Raw genomic sequence first — 17,685 nt, 5'->3', positions numbered from 1 at the left:
ATCGAAATGGGTTACCGAAAAGCCAAATCGTTAAAATTGTGGTTAACAAAATATAATAATGCGAATATCGTTAAAATGTGTTAGTGAATTGCACTACAGGTGTTCTTTGCTGCTATCGATAGTGATAGCTATGGTTTGAGAGCTTGGCAAATTGTGTTGACATTTCTGTTCAGAGAGGTTTGGCAAGTCGTCATCAGTTACTTAACGCCAGAATAAGGCTTCCAAATTTTGGAAATTTGCTTGGGGGGAAAAAAATAAATCTGTACGAGTAGTTCAAAGAGCACTGGCGGCATTATCGGTAGCCATTTCTTTCGAAATGAAGAAGAAGCTGCCGGTTAACGTATGAAACATTTATTCTTCGCCCATAAGTATAAGTTTTTTCTTCCACGTAATCCAGTTTTTTTCTACATTCTATTGACATACAGTTTGATAAATATCTCCAAGAAGGTATATTTTCACTGTCACTTAGTGTACTCTGTACATGCCTAATTTTTTATATGAAAGAAATGGCCTGGTACTCTACAAAAAAAAAATTGCCAAAAAATCAGCGGTATTTTATAGTCAATTGAAACTTGCTTTTTGTTATACTAAAATTTAATGGGTTATAAAACTGCATACTCAGAAAAATTTTAATTAATTCTGGTTAACCTAATTCTGCTTAAAAAGTTGAAAGTTCAAAATTTCATCATGAAACAGTTTTTTTTTTCAAAGTTTAAAGCTATCTGTTATATGAGTTTAGTTGTGTGTAGTATAAACTAAATTTCTATAACGTATTACGGGGCTTATTAATATTTATAAATATAGTATTATACCATTATAATTGGCAATTTGGTGTACATGAGAAGAAATCGGAGGGTTTAGGGAAAGTAACTATTTGGTGAGAGCGAGCCAGAAGAAGCCTAAAAAGTATGCAATTTTTTGTGTGAAAATAAGCTAAGTATGTAAACCCCCCTGAATATCTATCACCCGCAGGCAGTTGTAATCATTTAAACAATGACAATTCAATTTATCGGAAAAGTTCAAGGTGCGCACCACTTGCGGGGCACAAAACGCTTAACCGAAACCTGTCCAGGGAGGGAAGAGCGCCGGTCTGCTATTATTGCTCCAAACTTTGAATCTGCATTACCAATACCAATTAAGCATTTCAATTTTGTTTGCAAAATTAGCAAAATTGTGCACCAATTTGGGATTTAGAAATTCCAGCCAATTGCAATATCCATTAATTTGCAAAGTGCAGCAGCTCTCACCATCATACACTCATATACATATGTATATATGTATGTGCATATGCATGTATTTGTATACTATATGTGTTCTCTAGAATTTCCGAATAAACGATACTCTGGGCTCAAATGGCTAATAAAAATGTTTCAAATTGCTTTCAAATCCGCATAAACGAGTAGGAACATATCCACAACACTCATACATCCGTAAGCGGGAAAATATTCCGTGTACGTGCGCTCTGTGGTCACTCAGTTCGAATGTTATTGCATTTTCATGTGTTGCATTAATTAATTTCGTTGCGACATGTTGCATTTATAATGGCCAATTTTATTGTCAGACATATGCAACTTTCGATAGAGAAATTTGTAAAATCAGTTGCCGAATTTGGATAGCTCTTCACATATCTGCGCTGAAAAAGTTTATTGGCCAAATTTCTTTACCAAATTGATGTTCAATGGTATGCTTCTTCTGGCTCAGTGGATTTGTGTATAAGCGAAATTGTATCAGTTGGAGTCGGATTAATCGAGAGCTAAAACATAGCAATTAAAATATTTTGGGCCTTTCTCTGTGAAGATTTGTGTTAAAGACATGAAGAGCTTTCCGGATCGTTGGCAGCGTCATAAGTAGTAATTTATGTATATGCACCGAAAAGCATTGGGATTCATACAAAAGCACTGAAGCTGGGTGTTGTATAAAGCGAGACTTTACAGGTCAAAAATGTGGCTTGAATGCGACAAAATAATAAAACAAGGTTATTTCTGCATCGAGATGTAGGTAGATAGGTGAAATAGTTGAAGTGCCAGTTTGGCACTCCTCAAGTAGCACTAAAGCGCCGTTTTGATACCATTATGAGACCTCCAACAGGCAGATATGTACAGCCAAGAGATTGATTGGATTTAGGTTGGAGCACTGTCCCAGGCTGTCGAAGAAAGGAGAGTCCAATGACCTTAGTCGTCTAGATGCCAAACTCAAACATTTACAGAGAAAGTGCTCAACAAAGTGCTTAAGCTTCTGCAATGGTGGTTAAATGGTAACCCTAGCTTTTCCGGGTGTGTGCTGATCGTCTAGTGACCGGTAAACACAGCTACGAGTTTCGAAATTGAATGGCGAAGAGTCCAAAAGACTTTCTGAGTCCTCTGTATATTACACTGGGGCCAAGGGTTTTCGAAATAGCACTTGAAGAAATGAAGCTCCATCTTTTCTGCGCTTTCCTGAGAAATAATTTGTGCAGTTTCCCTTTAACAACTGTCAAGGGTTGCCGATGCCCGAGTAGGAGGTCTCTGAGGCCAATTCAGTGCCCTTTCCTGCAAGCTCATCAGCAATTTCATTTCCCTCTATGTTCCTATGCCCTGTCGAGATGAAACCGAGTCGAAAAACACATCCATTTTTACAATCCTAAATGCATGAAATCAAATTTGAAATTGGGAAAACGCGGCACATCGATTCTCAAGCCGAATATTTATGGGACGGTGGTAATGTTAAACAGTTTGCGCGACGATAAAGGGCGTGATATGCTATCACTGATTCCTACAAACACAGATGGCCACAATAGATTCGTTTGTTTTGATAGAAAAATTACCTTTCAGATATGAGTGCATAATTTCCTAGCACTACCACGCTCACACTCATGCTGCTACACCAGCTAAAAAGACATTACAAAACTGTGGATGGCAAGTTTTATCGCACCCACCACAGTCGGTCTCTTCACCACAGTTGGTCTCTTCTAATGTTTACTAATTTCGGTCATTGCATAATTCTCCTTCAACTGAATGTATGAAAAACTGGCTGATACTTTTTCATCTCAAATTTTGTACGATCATTTTGCCAAAGTATCCATCCAGAGGTACTACAAAAAGCTATTCCCATTGGCAATTTCTTAAATAATATAGTCACTGATGTCAAGTAAAGGGGTTTCCAATAAAAGGTGTTAATTTAATATTCAAAGAAAATGCTATTTTTAATATAAATGATCGGATGTTTATTTCATTATAAAGTGGGAGATATGCCGTTAATAGTGGAAAATAACATCAGGCAAAGGACCACCACAACCACGCTTACTCGACAATATCCTTTTCATGAAATTTTCCATAACCGAATTGCAAAGCGGCTGCCCTAAGTCCCCGATCCCCTCTCGAACTCCATCTTGGAGGTCTTGAATCGAGCCTGGACTGTTGGCGTAGACCTTCTGGTTCCCCCTTTTCTTGGTCCCAAAGAAAAAAGTCACAAGGTGTTAAATAACAAGATCTCGGTGGCCAATTGTAATCACCTCTTCGAGAGATAACACGTTCCGGAAAATTTTCCCGTAAAAGATCAATGGTTTGGTTGCTTGCGTGGCACGTAGCGCCGTCTTGTTGAAAATAAACGTTGTACATATCAATACCATCCAATTCCGGTTATAAAAAACCGTTAATCATCTCTCGATAGCGCAATCCATTCATTCATAACACCTGTTATTGGAAAACCCTTGAGAAATAAAGTCATATTCTTTGCAAAACAAAAAGAGTCACTCATCTGCTTATTTTAGCCGCAGTAGTAAGAAATTAGAAGTTCTTATCCGAGATTTTGTTCGTGTTTCATTTCTCATAGTAGCTTGCCTGCGAACGGATGTTCGGAAGTTAACTAGAGGACACTTGGGGTAAGTCCCGGAAGTTATGCGCTGCTTGAACTAACTATATGTAGAAGAATTGTCCTGGGCACTCCCAAGTGAATGACAAGACAGAGACTTTCCGCCCTTGCGCGGACTTCTACATATAGAACCATCCTTCAGAATCTCTCTTGCTAACAAGTGCTACTTTAGACTAAGTAGACAATTGAGTAGTAAATTCCTCTCTCGTCGAAAAAAACTAATATTCTACAAGGCTCTTATCCTTCCCGTCCTATCGTATGTCGCAGAAGCTTGGACAATGAAAACATCCGATGAGTCGTCACTTCGAGTGTTTGACAGAAAGTTTCTGCGGAAGCTTTTTCAACCTTTGCACGTTGGCAACGGCGAATATCGCAGACGATGCATCGATGAGCTCTATGAGCTTTACAACGACATAGACATAGCGCAGCGAATAAAGGTCCAGCGGTTTCGTTGGCTGGGTCATGTCGTCCGAATGGAAACAAACGCTCCGGCTCTCAAGTATTCGATGCGGTACCAGCTGGTAGTAGCGGAGGAAGAGGAATACCTTTTCTGCGTTCGAAAAGTCAGGTGGAGAAGGACTTGATATCACTTGGTATCACTTGGTGTGTCCAATTGGCGCCTGTCGGTATGAGGAAGAAACGTCGGGCGCGCTGTGTTTAACTAAGAAGTAAGAAATTACTTCTTCTGGCACCTTCGAATGAGAAATTGCTCACCGAATTAAATGTGGATGACAAAGCTGGTGACCAGCCTCCAGTGTCCTGTGCAATAAGAAAATTTCACAAGAACTAAAAAGACAAATCTACAAAAGTATTATCTAGTCGGCAATGACATATGCACTCCAGTACAGAACTAGAGCTGAAACTGAACGCGGCAGAAGGGGATGCGGAAGCTGAGGTGGGCCAGCAGCGGTGCACTGGTAGACAAGATGCAAAACACCTTTATTCCTGATAGCAATAAAGTTGCTCCAATCAGCACTAAGCTCCAGGAAAACCGCCTACGCTGGTACGGTCATGTAATGAGAAGAGCAGAGAGTGGCCCAGTCAGGCAAGTGTTTCAAATTGTGTAGGTAGGGATAAGAGGGCGAGGCAAACCACCAAAAACATAAAAAAACACCATTGAAATCGACATGCGATGCAGAAACATTGCGAAGAGACCGCGGGGCCTAGAAATTTCGCAGAAAGAGAGCCGATTCGAAATAGTTAGGTTAAAGAAGAAAGTGTAAGGAGATAGAATGTCTGAAAGGTCTTCGTAAACCGAGATCTTACCAAAATCCACTTAAAGGAATTTGACAATGAGTGGCAGTACGCGAAACTCGTGCCACACTAGATGGTCATTCCAGGACAGAAGCTCGCAAAACATTTTATCCTTCTTTCTAGAAACGTGTCAAGTAGACTTTGGCTAATCTGGATAGAGAGGCCTTGCGAACTTTATTAGTAGAATCAACCATCTGTCGTTTTAGCGAACTGGGCGATGAAACCCCAGCGCACATCCTCGGCGAAAGGGCAGCTCTCTCAAGACGAAGACTCGTTCAGTTCGATGGAGTGACTCTGGATTCATTGGTTATATGAAGCAAAAAGTACTAGGAAGTGCTCAAGTTCATAGAAGCCTGCAGTTGTAGGCTCGCGACCAAGCATAATAGGCCACATCAGAGGTCTCAGTGCACTATGGCGCAATAAAACTAAACTAAAGTCGAGATGCAGTCGAAATTATTTACACTTTGCAAGCTAAGAAAGCCTATTTCTTTTATTGAGCTTGGCGTTTTATTAAAAAAAACAAAATCATTATATGGAAAAACATGTTAACGAATTTGTAAGTATAGGGTTTTCCAATAAGAGGTCTTATTTTGATAAAAGATCAATGGTTTCGTTGCTTGTGTGGCACGTAGCGCCGTCTTGTTGAAAATAAACCTTGTCCAGATCAATATCATCCAATTCCGGTCATAAAAAATCGTTAATCATCTCTCGATAGTGCAATCCATTCACCGTAACTGTTGCTCCCGCTTCATTTTCGAAAAAGTAAGGTCGAAGGACTCCGCCGGACCATAAACCGCACCGAACAGTCACACGTTGAAGACAGAGAGGCTTTTCAACAATCACTCTTTTATTTTCTGAGCCCCAGATCCGACAATTTTGCTTGGTAACGAAGCCACCGAGGTTTAAATGGGCCTCATCACTCAAGATGATTTTTCGATGGAAGTCCGGATCAGCAAAGACACGACGATGTTGATGGTCTGCCGGCTTGAGTTCTTGTGTTAACTGGACTTTATAAGCCTTAAGACCCAAATCTTTATGCAAAATACGGTGTAATGACGTTTGTGGAATACCTAATTCCAAAGAACGACGAGGAATGGACAAACCTGGGCTTTCTTCAACACTTTCGGCTACAACAGCAATATTTTCGACTGTTATTGAGCGACGTGCACGAGTTTTATTTTTCACATCACTAACTTGTCCCAACAGTTCGAATTTTTTTCACCAATTTCTGTATTGGGGTCGACGAGGTGCTTCACGATGCCCCAAAAATGTTCGAGTTTTACGAACCGTCTCTGCCAAATTTTCATCATTTTTATAGTGAATTTCAATAATTTCAATGCGTTGTTGAAGCGTGAACCGTTCCATTTTTATTAATGGCATAGTTTTTGCTTGTCAAATATCAAAAAATCACAGCTTCAAAAGTGAGATATACCGAAATAGCGGGCTATTCAAAATAACACCTGTTATTGGAAAGCCCTTTATGTTGGTAGAAGTTGCGAAGGTCCCACAATGTCATGTCGCAATTTCGACTTACAAACTCACGAATTCGTTTATGTGTTGCAAGTTTTTGCTTTGCGTTAGTGGCTTAGCCTTTACGAATTTTATGACATTGCACATTTTTTCAAAAGCTCACACAAACATACTCACATATGCGCAAAGTATATGTGCACTCGTACAAGTTGGCCCATTACCATTTTGGACTTGTTAGCCATCACCTGGCAATTAAAAGTTGTTCCTAATGAAAGTTTGAAAAGCAGTGAAATGGAAAATCAGCGAATTATGCAGCTGCTAATATTGATTTGACTACTAGGGAAATGTGCGTTCTTCTGACCAATGCTGTTAGTTGGGGCTGGTACATCCTAAACTTAGGATGAAGTTTGCAAGCGACTTTTTTGAAGTTTTTTCTTTTAACTTTTAATCAATACTCAAAAAGTAAACTAAAAATTTGCATTTTGAAGGCATAACCAATTATGAGTTGGCAGTATGTTTTCGCTCGTTTTTCATCAATCGCTAAAATTTGGTGCGACTTATTTGGTGATTTCCACTACACGAAATTCAATTCAAGATTCCTTCAAAAATATACTTCATTATTTGCTTATGCCATGAAAATATTCTAAGAACTATGATTTATAGACTGGTGGCTATAATATCTCTTAAGGTCACAGTGCAATTGTTTTACAAAAACGTTACTCCAAATAGACAAACGCTAATAGTTTTGAAAGAGGATATCTTCCCGATCAACTTTGCTGAAGGCGGTACTAGTCTAGAGGGTTGGATTTTTCTCTGACGAGTGTTAAAAATCTCTGATCAAATACTGGCCGCAACTGCGCCGTGGCTCGACCATCTCGGCCGCTGAAGGGCTTCGATCGGTATTTTGTGAATAACTTTAGAAATGTTGGCTACCAATGCCTCAATCGAAGCTGGTTTGTCCACAAAGCATTCAAGCTTTACATATTTTCCAAAAAATAAAAGTCTGACTTGGGAGACACACGCTTCACTGAAGGTGAATCGCGCATTGAGGATTTTTCAGCAAAGCCGCAGAGCCTTTGGTAAAACCTGGGGTCTGAAACCTGTTGTGGTCCTATGGATATACACAGCACTTATCAAACTAATCATCACTTACGCCTCTGTGGTCTGGTGGCGACGGAGCATGGTTAAGTCCACAATCCGGGAGCTACGTATACAGGCTGAAAAGAAGTGTATGTTTATGCATCACGGGTGCCATGAGTACAACGTCTGGTGATGCACTAGCATTTAGTGATGCTTGCTTGATGCTTGGTTTGCTTATCTTAAGATACAACAGGAAGCAATAAAAGCAATGTGTAGACTCCATAAATATGGATTCTGGCACGAAGACGGAGCTTCGGGACACAGAGAAATCTTTAAGTTGCTATCTAATCAGTATCCTCTGTTTTTGGCCCCTAAAGACGACCTGATACCCACCGTTTCATTTGGAAGGAAATTTGATGTCAGATTTCCATTGCGTGAACAATGGAGCAATTCAAAAGGCATGCAAGGAGGTTTGACGGATATTTTTTTTACCGATTGGTCCAAAAATGAAATAGAGCCTGAAGCCGGATGGTACTTAAACGATAGTAATAAGTATCGCTATGCTATGGGGGAAATGGCAACTGTTTTCCAAGCAGAAGTTTTTGCCATCCCGAAAGTAGCCGAATGGATAATCGAAAGGAGATGGAGCGGGAAGCAGATTGGAGTTTTCAGTGACAGTCAGGCTGCACTGAAGGCCCCGGAGAATGCGAAGCAAACCCCAAAGATTGTTCAAGAATGTAAGAAGAAGTTTAATTCTGTCGCAACAAAAAACAGGCTTGTACTTATATGGGTTCCGGGACACTCCGGTGTTCAAAGAAACGAAATTGCCGATGAATTGGCCAACCATGGTTCAGCGGCTCCCCCTCAAGGGCCAGAGCCAATAATCGGAATCAGTTCCGCAGTAATCATGAATTGGATCAGCTATTATGTATGCAATCTACATAAATAACCATGGTCCGGTCTAGAACGCTGCAGAACTACAAAGTGTTTTGTGACAAGTCCGAACAGAAAACTGCCAAACTTTCTACTAAAACTTAGAAGGAAAGACGTTATTTTGATGGTCGATATTATTGCAGGACACAACCTATGGGGCCAGCATATGAGCACCATTGGAATCATTGAGGACCCAGTGTGCCTGTCATGCTTGGAGAAGGCGGATAGAACTGAGCACTTTCTCTGTGAGTGTCCTGCCTTTGCTAGAGCACGGCTACGAGTTTTCGGTTCCGATGTCATGAGAATGAGTAATATTCGTTCTAGAGGACATTTACAGATTTGCCAAAGAATCTGGAGAATTTTCACAGGACTAAATATCTCTTTCGCTGTCTCTATTCTTTCCTGTGTCTTTCTCTGATACTTTTCTCCTTCCCTCCTTAACTATGCACCCTCTTTCCAGAGCTTTAAATACAATGGGCTTTTTAGCCCAAGTGTTTTAGGAGCCACCAAATCTGCTGGTGCTCCTTGGCTCGACCTTTTCAAATTTCAATTTTCAATTTCAAAACCTGTGTACAAAGGAGTGATCGAAAGGACGATCTTCGCGGCCAATCCACTGGTCCGAAACGAAAGATAAATTGCTCACCCAAACGACAACGGAGTAAGTGCTCTTATAGGAACCAAAATTATGTATTATGGGTTTAAATGAAATACAAGATGAAGTCCAAAGTAAACAAAACTGGCGTCTAAAATTGGTTTCCGAGGCGCCATCTTTTTAATGAGTCTGTGCCTTACATCCCTAGCTGACTTTCAGTGAAAGCTTGGTGACATTAGGTTCAGTGGAAGCGAAGTTAGTCCGTCTAAAGTGTCAGTATATTTGTGGTATCTGTAGAAAAATGAGTTTCGAGCAAAGAGCTAATATCAAATTTTGTTTTGAAATCGGTGAAACGTTTACCGAAACATTTGAATTGATGAAAAATGTTTATGGCGATGATTGTCTATCTCGTGCCAGAGTTCATGAGTGGTTTTCTCGTTTCAGAGATGGTTGTGAGGACATAAATGACAATGAACATGTGGGCCGCCTCAAATCAGTAATCACCGAAAACTCTATCGAAGTTGTTCGTAAATTTATCAAAAATGAACCGAAATCATCGTTGAAATTCATGGAATCGGAGTTTAATATCTCCAAAACATCGATCTATTGTATTTTAACTGATTGTTTGGACTTACGAAAGGAGTGTGCACATTTTATTCCGCACAAGTTGACTGAAGATCAAAAATTGCTCAGAATTCAACATTCTAAAGACCTCATTGAAGAGGCGAGAAAAGACGAGAACTTCCTTTACAACATTGAAAATGGTGATGAAACGTGGTTGGTTTTCAACATAAACCGGAAACTAAGCGTCAAACTGCCGAATGGAATGCCCCAGATGAGCCACCACCCAAAAAATCGCGTTTGCAGGAGTCAAAAATCAAGTCGATGCTCATTTGTTTTTACGATTCCAAGGGAATTGTCCACAAGGAGTTCGTGCCAACGCGCCAAATCGTCAATGCGATTTTCTATCTTGGAGTTATGCATTGGTTGCATCGGATTCGTCGAATTCGCCCTGAATACCGCGAAGGGGGAAGCTGGCGCTTATTGCTTGACAATGCACCATCTCATCGATCCACTCTTGTGACTGATTTTTGACTAGAAATTGCATTTTAATCATCAATTACTCATAGTATTCACCTGATATGCCTCTCTGTGATTTCTACCTATTGAGAAAATTGCATTTGGCCATGAAAGGAAAACATTTTGCGTCCGGAGTGGCCATCCAAAGGGCTTGTACCGACATCTTGAAGGATATTTCGGATTCCGGGCAATGATCTGAAACTCTCCTTCGAAAAGCTTTTACATCGCGCAAAAAAGTGTATCAAAGCCAGATGGGACTATTTTGAATAAATAAACTCGCAGTTATCAGAACAAAGCTCATGTCGTTTCTATTTTACCTCAGTTTTGTTTGTTTTGGGCTTCACCTTGTAGAAACAAAAAATCAATTTTGAAATTATTTGTAAAAGGTCAATATTGAAATCGTTTCGTAATTCAATTTTGTGCCGATACCCGAAAAAAATGAAGCAAATTAGCTGGCCTACTACTCCCACGTTTAATAGATTCGCCTTGGATGGGTAGCTGTGCTGCTATATATAATATTTTTGTATTTATTTATTAATCAACAACTTAATCACCAACTTAGTGAGAAAAATAATGTAGGAGTTCAGTTTTAAAACGCAATGTACTTAGGGCGGTTTTGATCGTTTGTGAAGCTCAGCTACAAGGCAGCTTAGCCGGTTAAGTGATGGACCGATAAGTGTATTGAATTCGTTCGACAAGGTACTATATTTAGGCTCACGAGAGTTATAGACTTTGTGAAGCAGCATTAGGCATTTTTCTTTTAATCAATCATAAAATTTACAGAAAATATTTTTAAGGCAAAAACTGATAAGTAATCAATTGGCATACATTTCACATCCATACAATAAGGTTGGTAACAAAAATGCTTTAGCTAAAAGCAGTAGTATTTCCACTGAGTTAAAGTGCTGAATAGGCCATACTGAACAGAGCATGCGAGCGACCCTTCCTATTGCCCTGTAAATGTGGCTATTCCACGATAGAGTTCTATTCAAAATTTTCCAAAAAATTTTATATAAAAAATAAAAATAAATTAAAAAACACTCATCAGAGTAATATACCTATTGTTAATAAAACCTTCACACATTAACCTAGAATCGTCGACTGCTATCGGCAAGAGTTTGATTGCAACAAGAAAAAAGCGTAGAGCTTGAATTAAAAACTCTATTTTATAAGTCATTTAAGAAAAGCAAACATTTTGGTTTAGGGAATTAGTTAATAAGCAAATTGCGCAGGAACTTAAAAAAAATCTCAACAAAATTTCCAAGCATACAAATACATGTTTCCTGCAGTGTTTGCCGACTATACAGCTCCTTGTCGTTCGCCAAATTATTCACTTAAGTGAATCGTAGGGCAAACATATTTTAGAAGCTGGTACATAGGTACAGCTGCACAAGCTCATAAATACATACAAAAGCGGCTTTGTGATCCATTTTGTGTATGCCTTTTACCTTCTATTAGCCGCCTTTTACATTTTTTACCTCTTCTATGTATCTATGCACACATTTTTTTATGCGCCATACAAAAACCACACAACTATATTGCCTTCCTTTTAAAAGGTCCTTCAAGTATGAGTTTCCGTTTTTAGCGTTTTTTGTATTAAAATAATTAAAATCCATTTCATATCCATACAAAAATAAATTCTGTTTAAAAATTTTTGATTTTCTGTCATTACGGGTGTAACGATCCAACAGATACTGGGAACCAGTGGCTCGGCTCAAGACCAAAATTATGACAATATATGGCTTTTAACACATCCAACGAAACGATTATGTAATTATTAGGCAAGTAAACTCTCACCAAGATTAATTTTACGATATTCTGCCAAAATTTACCGAGAAGATCATCAGATGTAACGCCTTTGCCAAGGCGAAATCGTATAAAATGAAGTTACAAGAGCAGCTCATTTCTTTGTTTTTTTTTTTTTTTTTTGAGGTGTTTTCAGTAGCAAAATGATCGGTGTTTTTATCCTTGTTTTGTTTGCTTGTTCACATTTTGATCAATTTTGGTAGTCAAATCACCAAATTCCAAAAACAAAGTACACATAAAGTTGATTTTTATACTATGCCTATCAGTTGTTCTATGGTAGATTCACCTTGGTCTTTGAAATATTTTCTATGGCAAACTGTCAAACTCGACATAATTGAAGAATTGGTAGGTAACATTTGGCCCCAGATAGAGCATAAATTTTGCCCAAAGCTATCGCGAATTTCATAAAAATGTTCGACATTTCTAAGCGAATGTGCTATAATTCATAGGTATATTGTTACATGGTTTTGACTTATTGGGAATTTTTTATAATTTTTACTACTTAGGGCAGGCTAATCACCTACCCTGTCAGAAATCAAAAAAAAGATTATCGAAACCAACGCAAGACTGAGTCTTGTCGAAGCCCTATGCTCCCGAGAGGAGCGAACAGGGGAAAAACACTAAGCATTGGTTTATGATAATTTGTTTTGCTAATGGTGCTACGCATTTTCCTCCATATAACGAATGCTTAAAATCTTTTTATATGGAGAAAATTCACAAGACCGTCAACAAAAAAAAGAAAAGAAATTGACAAAAATCAAGGTGACTTTCGAGCCACTTTAAACTTTTACTTTATTTTTTACTTTCACTCTGTACCAAATTCAATGGCCTATAAAACTGCGCTCTCGAAAAATTTCACAAAGTTCTGATTAAGAAGTTGGAAAATTAAATGAAATTTGAAACTTTAACTTTTGTTATACTATAAACTATATAAAAAACAAATTAAACATAATTTTCATAAAAAAACATTTTATAAAAGAATAGTTTTCATTGAAAACAAATTTTTATTATATAATTAAAAGAATAGTTTGCATTGAAAAATGATTTTTATGAAAAATTAGTTTTCATAAAAAAATGATTTTTATAAAAAAATAGTTTTCAAAAAAAAATTATTTATATAAAAAAATAGCTTTCATAAAAAAATGATTTTTATAAAAAATAGTTCTCATAAAAAATGATTTTTATAAAGAAATAGCTTTCATAAAAAATATATTTTTATAAAAAAATAGTTATGAAAACTACAACAAAATGATTTAAAAAAAATTGGTTATATGAAATTATTAAAAAATAATTTTTATATTATAAAAAAATTATTTTCATAGAAAAGTTATTAAAAAAAATAATTAAAAAAATTGTTTAAAAAAAGTGTTCACAAAAAGTAATTAAAAAACAAAAAAGTTTTCTTACAAGAAATAATTTTTGTAAAAAAATTGTTTAAAAAAGTGTTCATAAAAAAGTACAATAATTAAAAAAAAGTTTTCGGAAAAGAAATAAATTTTATAAAAAATTATTTTTCATAGAAAAAAAATCTTCATACAGAATAATTTTTATCAAAAAAAGAAAAAAAAAAAATTATAAAACAATTATTGTCATAGAAAAATAATTTCTTCAAAAATAATTTTTTTCAAAAAAAAGTATATGTACATACATACATACATAAAAAAGTAATTAAAAAAAAAGTTTTCGTAAAAGAAATAATTTTCATAAAAAAACAACTTCATACAAAATAATTTTTATAAAAAAATATGATTTTCATAGAAAACATTTTTATAATAAAAAATTGTTTTCAAAAAAAAAGTGTTAATGAAAAGTAATTAAAAAAGTAGTTGTAAAAGAAATAATTTTCATAAAAAAATTATTTTCATATAAAAATAATTTTCATAAAAAAATAATTTTCATTAAAAAAAATCTTCATATAAAACAACTTTATAAAAAAATATTATTTTCATAGAAAAATTATTTCTATAAAAAATTCTTTTCATCAAAAAATTATTTTTATAATATAAAAAAAAGTATTCATAAAAACATAATTTTCGTAACAAGATTGTTTTCATAGAAAAATAATTAAAAAATAATAATTTTCATATTAAAGTAAATAGAAAAAAGAGATAAAAAGGGTTTAAAAAAATAGTGTTCATAAAAAAATAAGTTTTACCAAAATATAGTTTTCATAAAAAAATAATGTTAATAAAAAATAATTTGCGTAAAAAAATATTTTGTATAAAAAAATAGTTTTGATAAAAAAAAAAAATCATAAAAAATATGTTTTATAAAAAAATAGTTTTCATAAAAAATAATTAAAACAAAATAATAATTTTTATAAAAAAAAAAGTAAATAAAAAATAAATAAATAGTCCGAACTTTACAATATATCTCGCTGCTACATATATTAATCGTTTAATTAAGTAATTGTCATTCAAAAGACCCTGTATTTGCTTTTTATCTGCAAGCAACATACCTACCTACATTAATTTTTCTCTCTTTCTTCTTACAGACTTCAGCAACGTAAAAGCTTTGCGCATCCTGAACTCTGAACTGGCAGACACGTTGGGTAATCTCTTATCGCGAGCTTGTGCGAAATCCCTTAATCCGCGACAAGTTTACCCGCGCCTGCATGCGGTGCAACTCGACGATTTGCTGCGGATGGATGCAGCCAAGCGGTTACAGGATGCATTGCAACAAATTGCAGGTAGCTTTCTTTTAGCGCCACACACATCCATACGCACCTACACACATACATATATACATCGTAATACCTAGAGATTTCCAGTTATTTACTATGCTTGCGCGCGCTACCTTAGTCCCTTGAGTGAGTAGAGGAGGCTAGAGCTGGAGTGGAGGAAGTAGTTGTGTGTGCATTTGCCGGCGCTTTGATGGCGCAGCGCTTCAAAACCACAGCGCAAGCAATTTTGTTTTGCGCCTTAAGCGTTGTAATGATGTAGCGCTAAAAGTGATTGCAGCGTTCTACTATAAAATAAATTTACAAGGGCGCAAAAAACTATAACTAAATACAACAACAGCAGCAGCCGTGTTTATTAGTTGCTACTGCTCGTTTATTTTGATGATTTTCACTTTGGCTTTCCTCCTGCAAATTGTCTTGCTAGTCGCTGGTTTAGTCGATGATTAGTAAAGTTTTAAATGTTCGCAACTTTCATTAAGGCACAATTTAAGTTTGTCAGGTATATTCGTTATGTTCGCTCCATTAAATTGGAAAAATTTTGGTGAGCAATTTTGAGGATTTGCTTTTGCCACTTTTGGCAAAATTTTCTTTTCAATAATGAGAATTGGCTAACTTTTGGTTTGCTGAAAAGCATTTAGTGAAAATAAGTTGTAAAAATGGCGAACTCAATGCAATAAAAATAGTTTTAGGAGTGTACATAATTTTTGTGTTTTGCGGGCAGAGTTGCGGAAATTTTTTCTTGCATTTTAGTTTTTGTGAACTTCTCATTTTTTAGTACTGCATGGAATTGCATAGTATTAAATACGTACGGAAATTTAACACTGCAATTATTTTTATACCATACCTTTCTGGTTTTGATAAAATACGAGGGTTGCTACTTGAGTTTTGAGATGCATAATTGAAAAAAAAATTTTTTTTAATCGAAAATTACTTTATTGGTTTCCACAATATTAACAATGAAAATGAACACGAGGGTTGCTATTTCAGTTTTTTAGATTATAATTGAAAAAAAAATATTTTAACCGAAAATTACTTTATTTTTTTTTTTTAATATTAATTATTAACATGAATACGAGGTTTGCTATTTGAGTTTTTTAGATGATAATTGAAAGAAAAATATTTTTAATCGAAAATTACTTTATTTTTTTTCAAAATATTAACCATGCGGATGAACACGAGGGAAAAAATATTTTTAATTGTTATTTATTGTATTATTGTTTTTCAAAATATTAACCATGAAGATGAATACGAGGGTTGCTACTTGAGTTTTGAGATAGATAATTGAAAAAGAATTTTTTTTCTTAATCGAAACTTACTTTTTTGCTTTCCAAAATATCATATTAACTATGAAGATGAATACGAGGGTTGCTACTTGAGTTTTTTAGATGATAATTGAGAGAAAAGTATTTTTAATCGAAAATTACTTTATTGGTTTCCATAATATTAACAATGAAAATGAACACGAGGGTTGCTACTTGAGTTTTTTAGATGATAATTGAAAAAAAAAATATTTTTAATCGAAAATTACTTTATTTTTTCTCAAAATATTAACTATGCAGATGAACACGAGGGTTGCTACTTGAGTTTTCTAGATGATGCTTGAAAAAAATATATATTTTTTATCGAAAATTACTTAATTTTTTTTTCAAAATATTAACTATGCAGATGAACACGAGTGTTGCTACTTCATTTTTTTAAATGATATTTCAGAGAAAAATATTTTTAATCGAAAATTACTTTATTGGTTTCCAAAATATTAGCAATGAAGATTATTACGAGGGTTGGTACTTGAGTTTTGAGAAAAAGAATAGAAAAGGAATAAAACATATCTTAATCGAAAATTACTTTATAGCTTTCTAAAATATTTGAAATGAAGATGAATACGAGGGTTACTACTTGAGTTCTGAGATAGATAATTAAAAAAAAAACAAAATTGTTTAAACGAAAATTAATTTATTGGTTTCCAAAATATTAACAATGAAGATGAATGCTGATGGTTGCTACTCGAGTTTTGTAGATGATAATTGAAAAAAATATATTTAATCGAAAACTAATTTATTGTTTTCCAAAATATTAACCATGAAGATGAATACGAGAGTTGCTACATGAGTTTTGAGATAGATAATTAAAAAAAAATTTTTAATCGAAAATTACTTTATTGTTAATAATTCTGAATATTTTTTTTGCTAGTCAATTGCTTTATTTTACCAATTGCTTTATTTCCATTTGACTTTAGCAAAATTTCACAAAAAAAAACTTAATAATTGGAAAAGTTATCGCCGTTTATGTGGAGCCCATTTCCCCAGAAGTCCCTTGCGGTGATCTTCACAAGTCCTTAAGGATTCATCTAAAACCAATCGGACAAGAGAAATTAGTTTTATTCATAGATTAGCTTGTGCCGGATCGAAGCTCTTTTTTTCAAAATTAACTATATATATTTTTCGTGTCTATTCTTTACCTACATATCGATTCCTTTACGTGGATATAAAAATGGTTTGAATTTCGTTATATGGAGATTGAAAACACTTCAAATTTCAAATTAAGACTGCAAATTCGTTGTGAGGAGATACACTAAAAGTTGAGCGAAAAATCGACATTTTTAAGGTTGATGCGCGATATAAAATACTTTGTTATTCATAAGTTAGATATAGCGAAGTTTATACAGTCGAATTCTTCAGTTCAGAATGAGTCAAATTAATTGATTTGGAACACCTTTTTTGTACGCATTGCGGCGAATTTAACTTAAAGGTACTGGACTACCAGTATCTTACTCCGTCTCTGATTGAACTCTAAATTAAGTGGTTATATAAAGTTAGAAGGCCGAAAAAACCAAATTTTCCAGAATTTTATCTGAGAAGACTATTAAATTTATTGATCTAAAAATGTGTACACATATTATGTTATCTTTTAAGACTTAGTATTAGTAAAAATATTTATTTGG

The 17,685-nt window shown here is 35.2% G+C and overlaps 1 protein-coding gene across 1 annotated transcript in view; it reads left to right on the top strand.

The window, feature by feature from the left end:
- LOC129239868 (methionine--tRNA ligase, mitochondrial) overlaps positions 1-17,685 on the top strand; it is a 102,460-nt gene that overhangs the window by 82,552 nt on the left and 2,223 nt on the right. The window contains exon 6 of the mRNA XM_054875510.1: positions 14,559-14,753. Within this exon, the coding sequence (XP_054731485.1) occupies positions 14,559-14,753 (195 nt within the window). The remainder of the gene's footprint in view (positions 1-14,558; positions 14,754-17,685) is intronic.

This window comes from Anastrepha obliqua, chromosome 1 (genome assembly GCF_027943255.1).
Source record: "Anastrepha obliqua isolate idAnaObli1 chromosome 1, idAnaObli1_1.0, whole genome shotgun sequence".
NCBI classification, from domain to species: domain Eukaryota; kingdom Metazoa; phylum Arthropoda; class Insecta; order Diptera; family Tephritidae; genus Anastrepha; species Anastrepha obliqua.
Note: the sequence above shows the minus strand (reverse complement) of the source record. Positions and strands in the feature narration are given on the sequence as shown.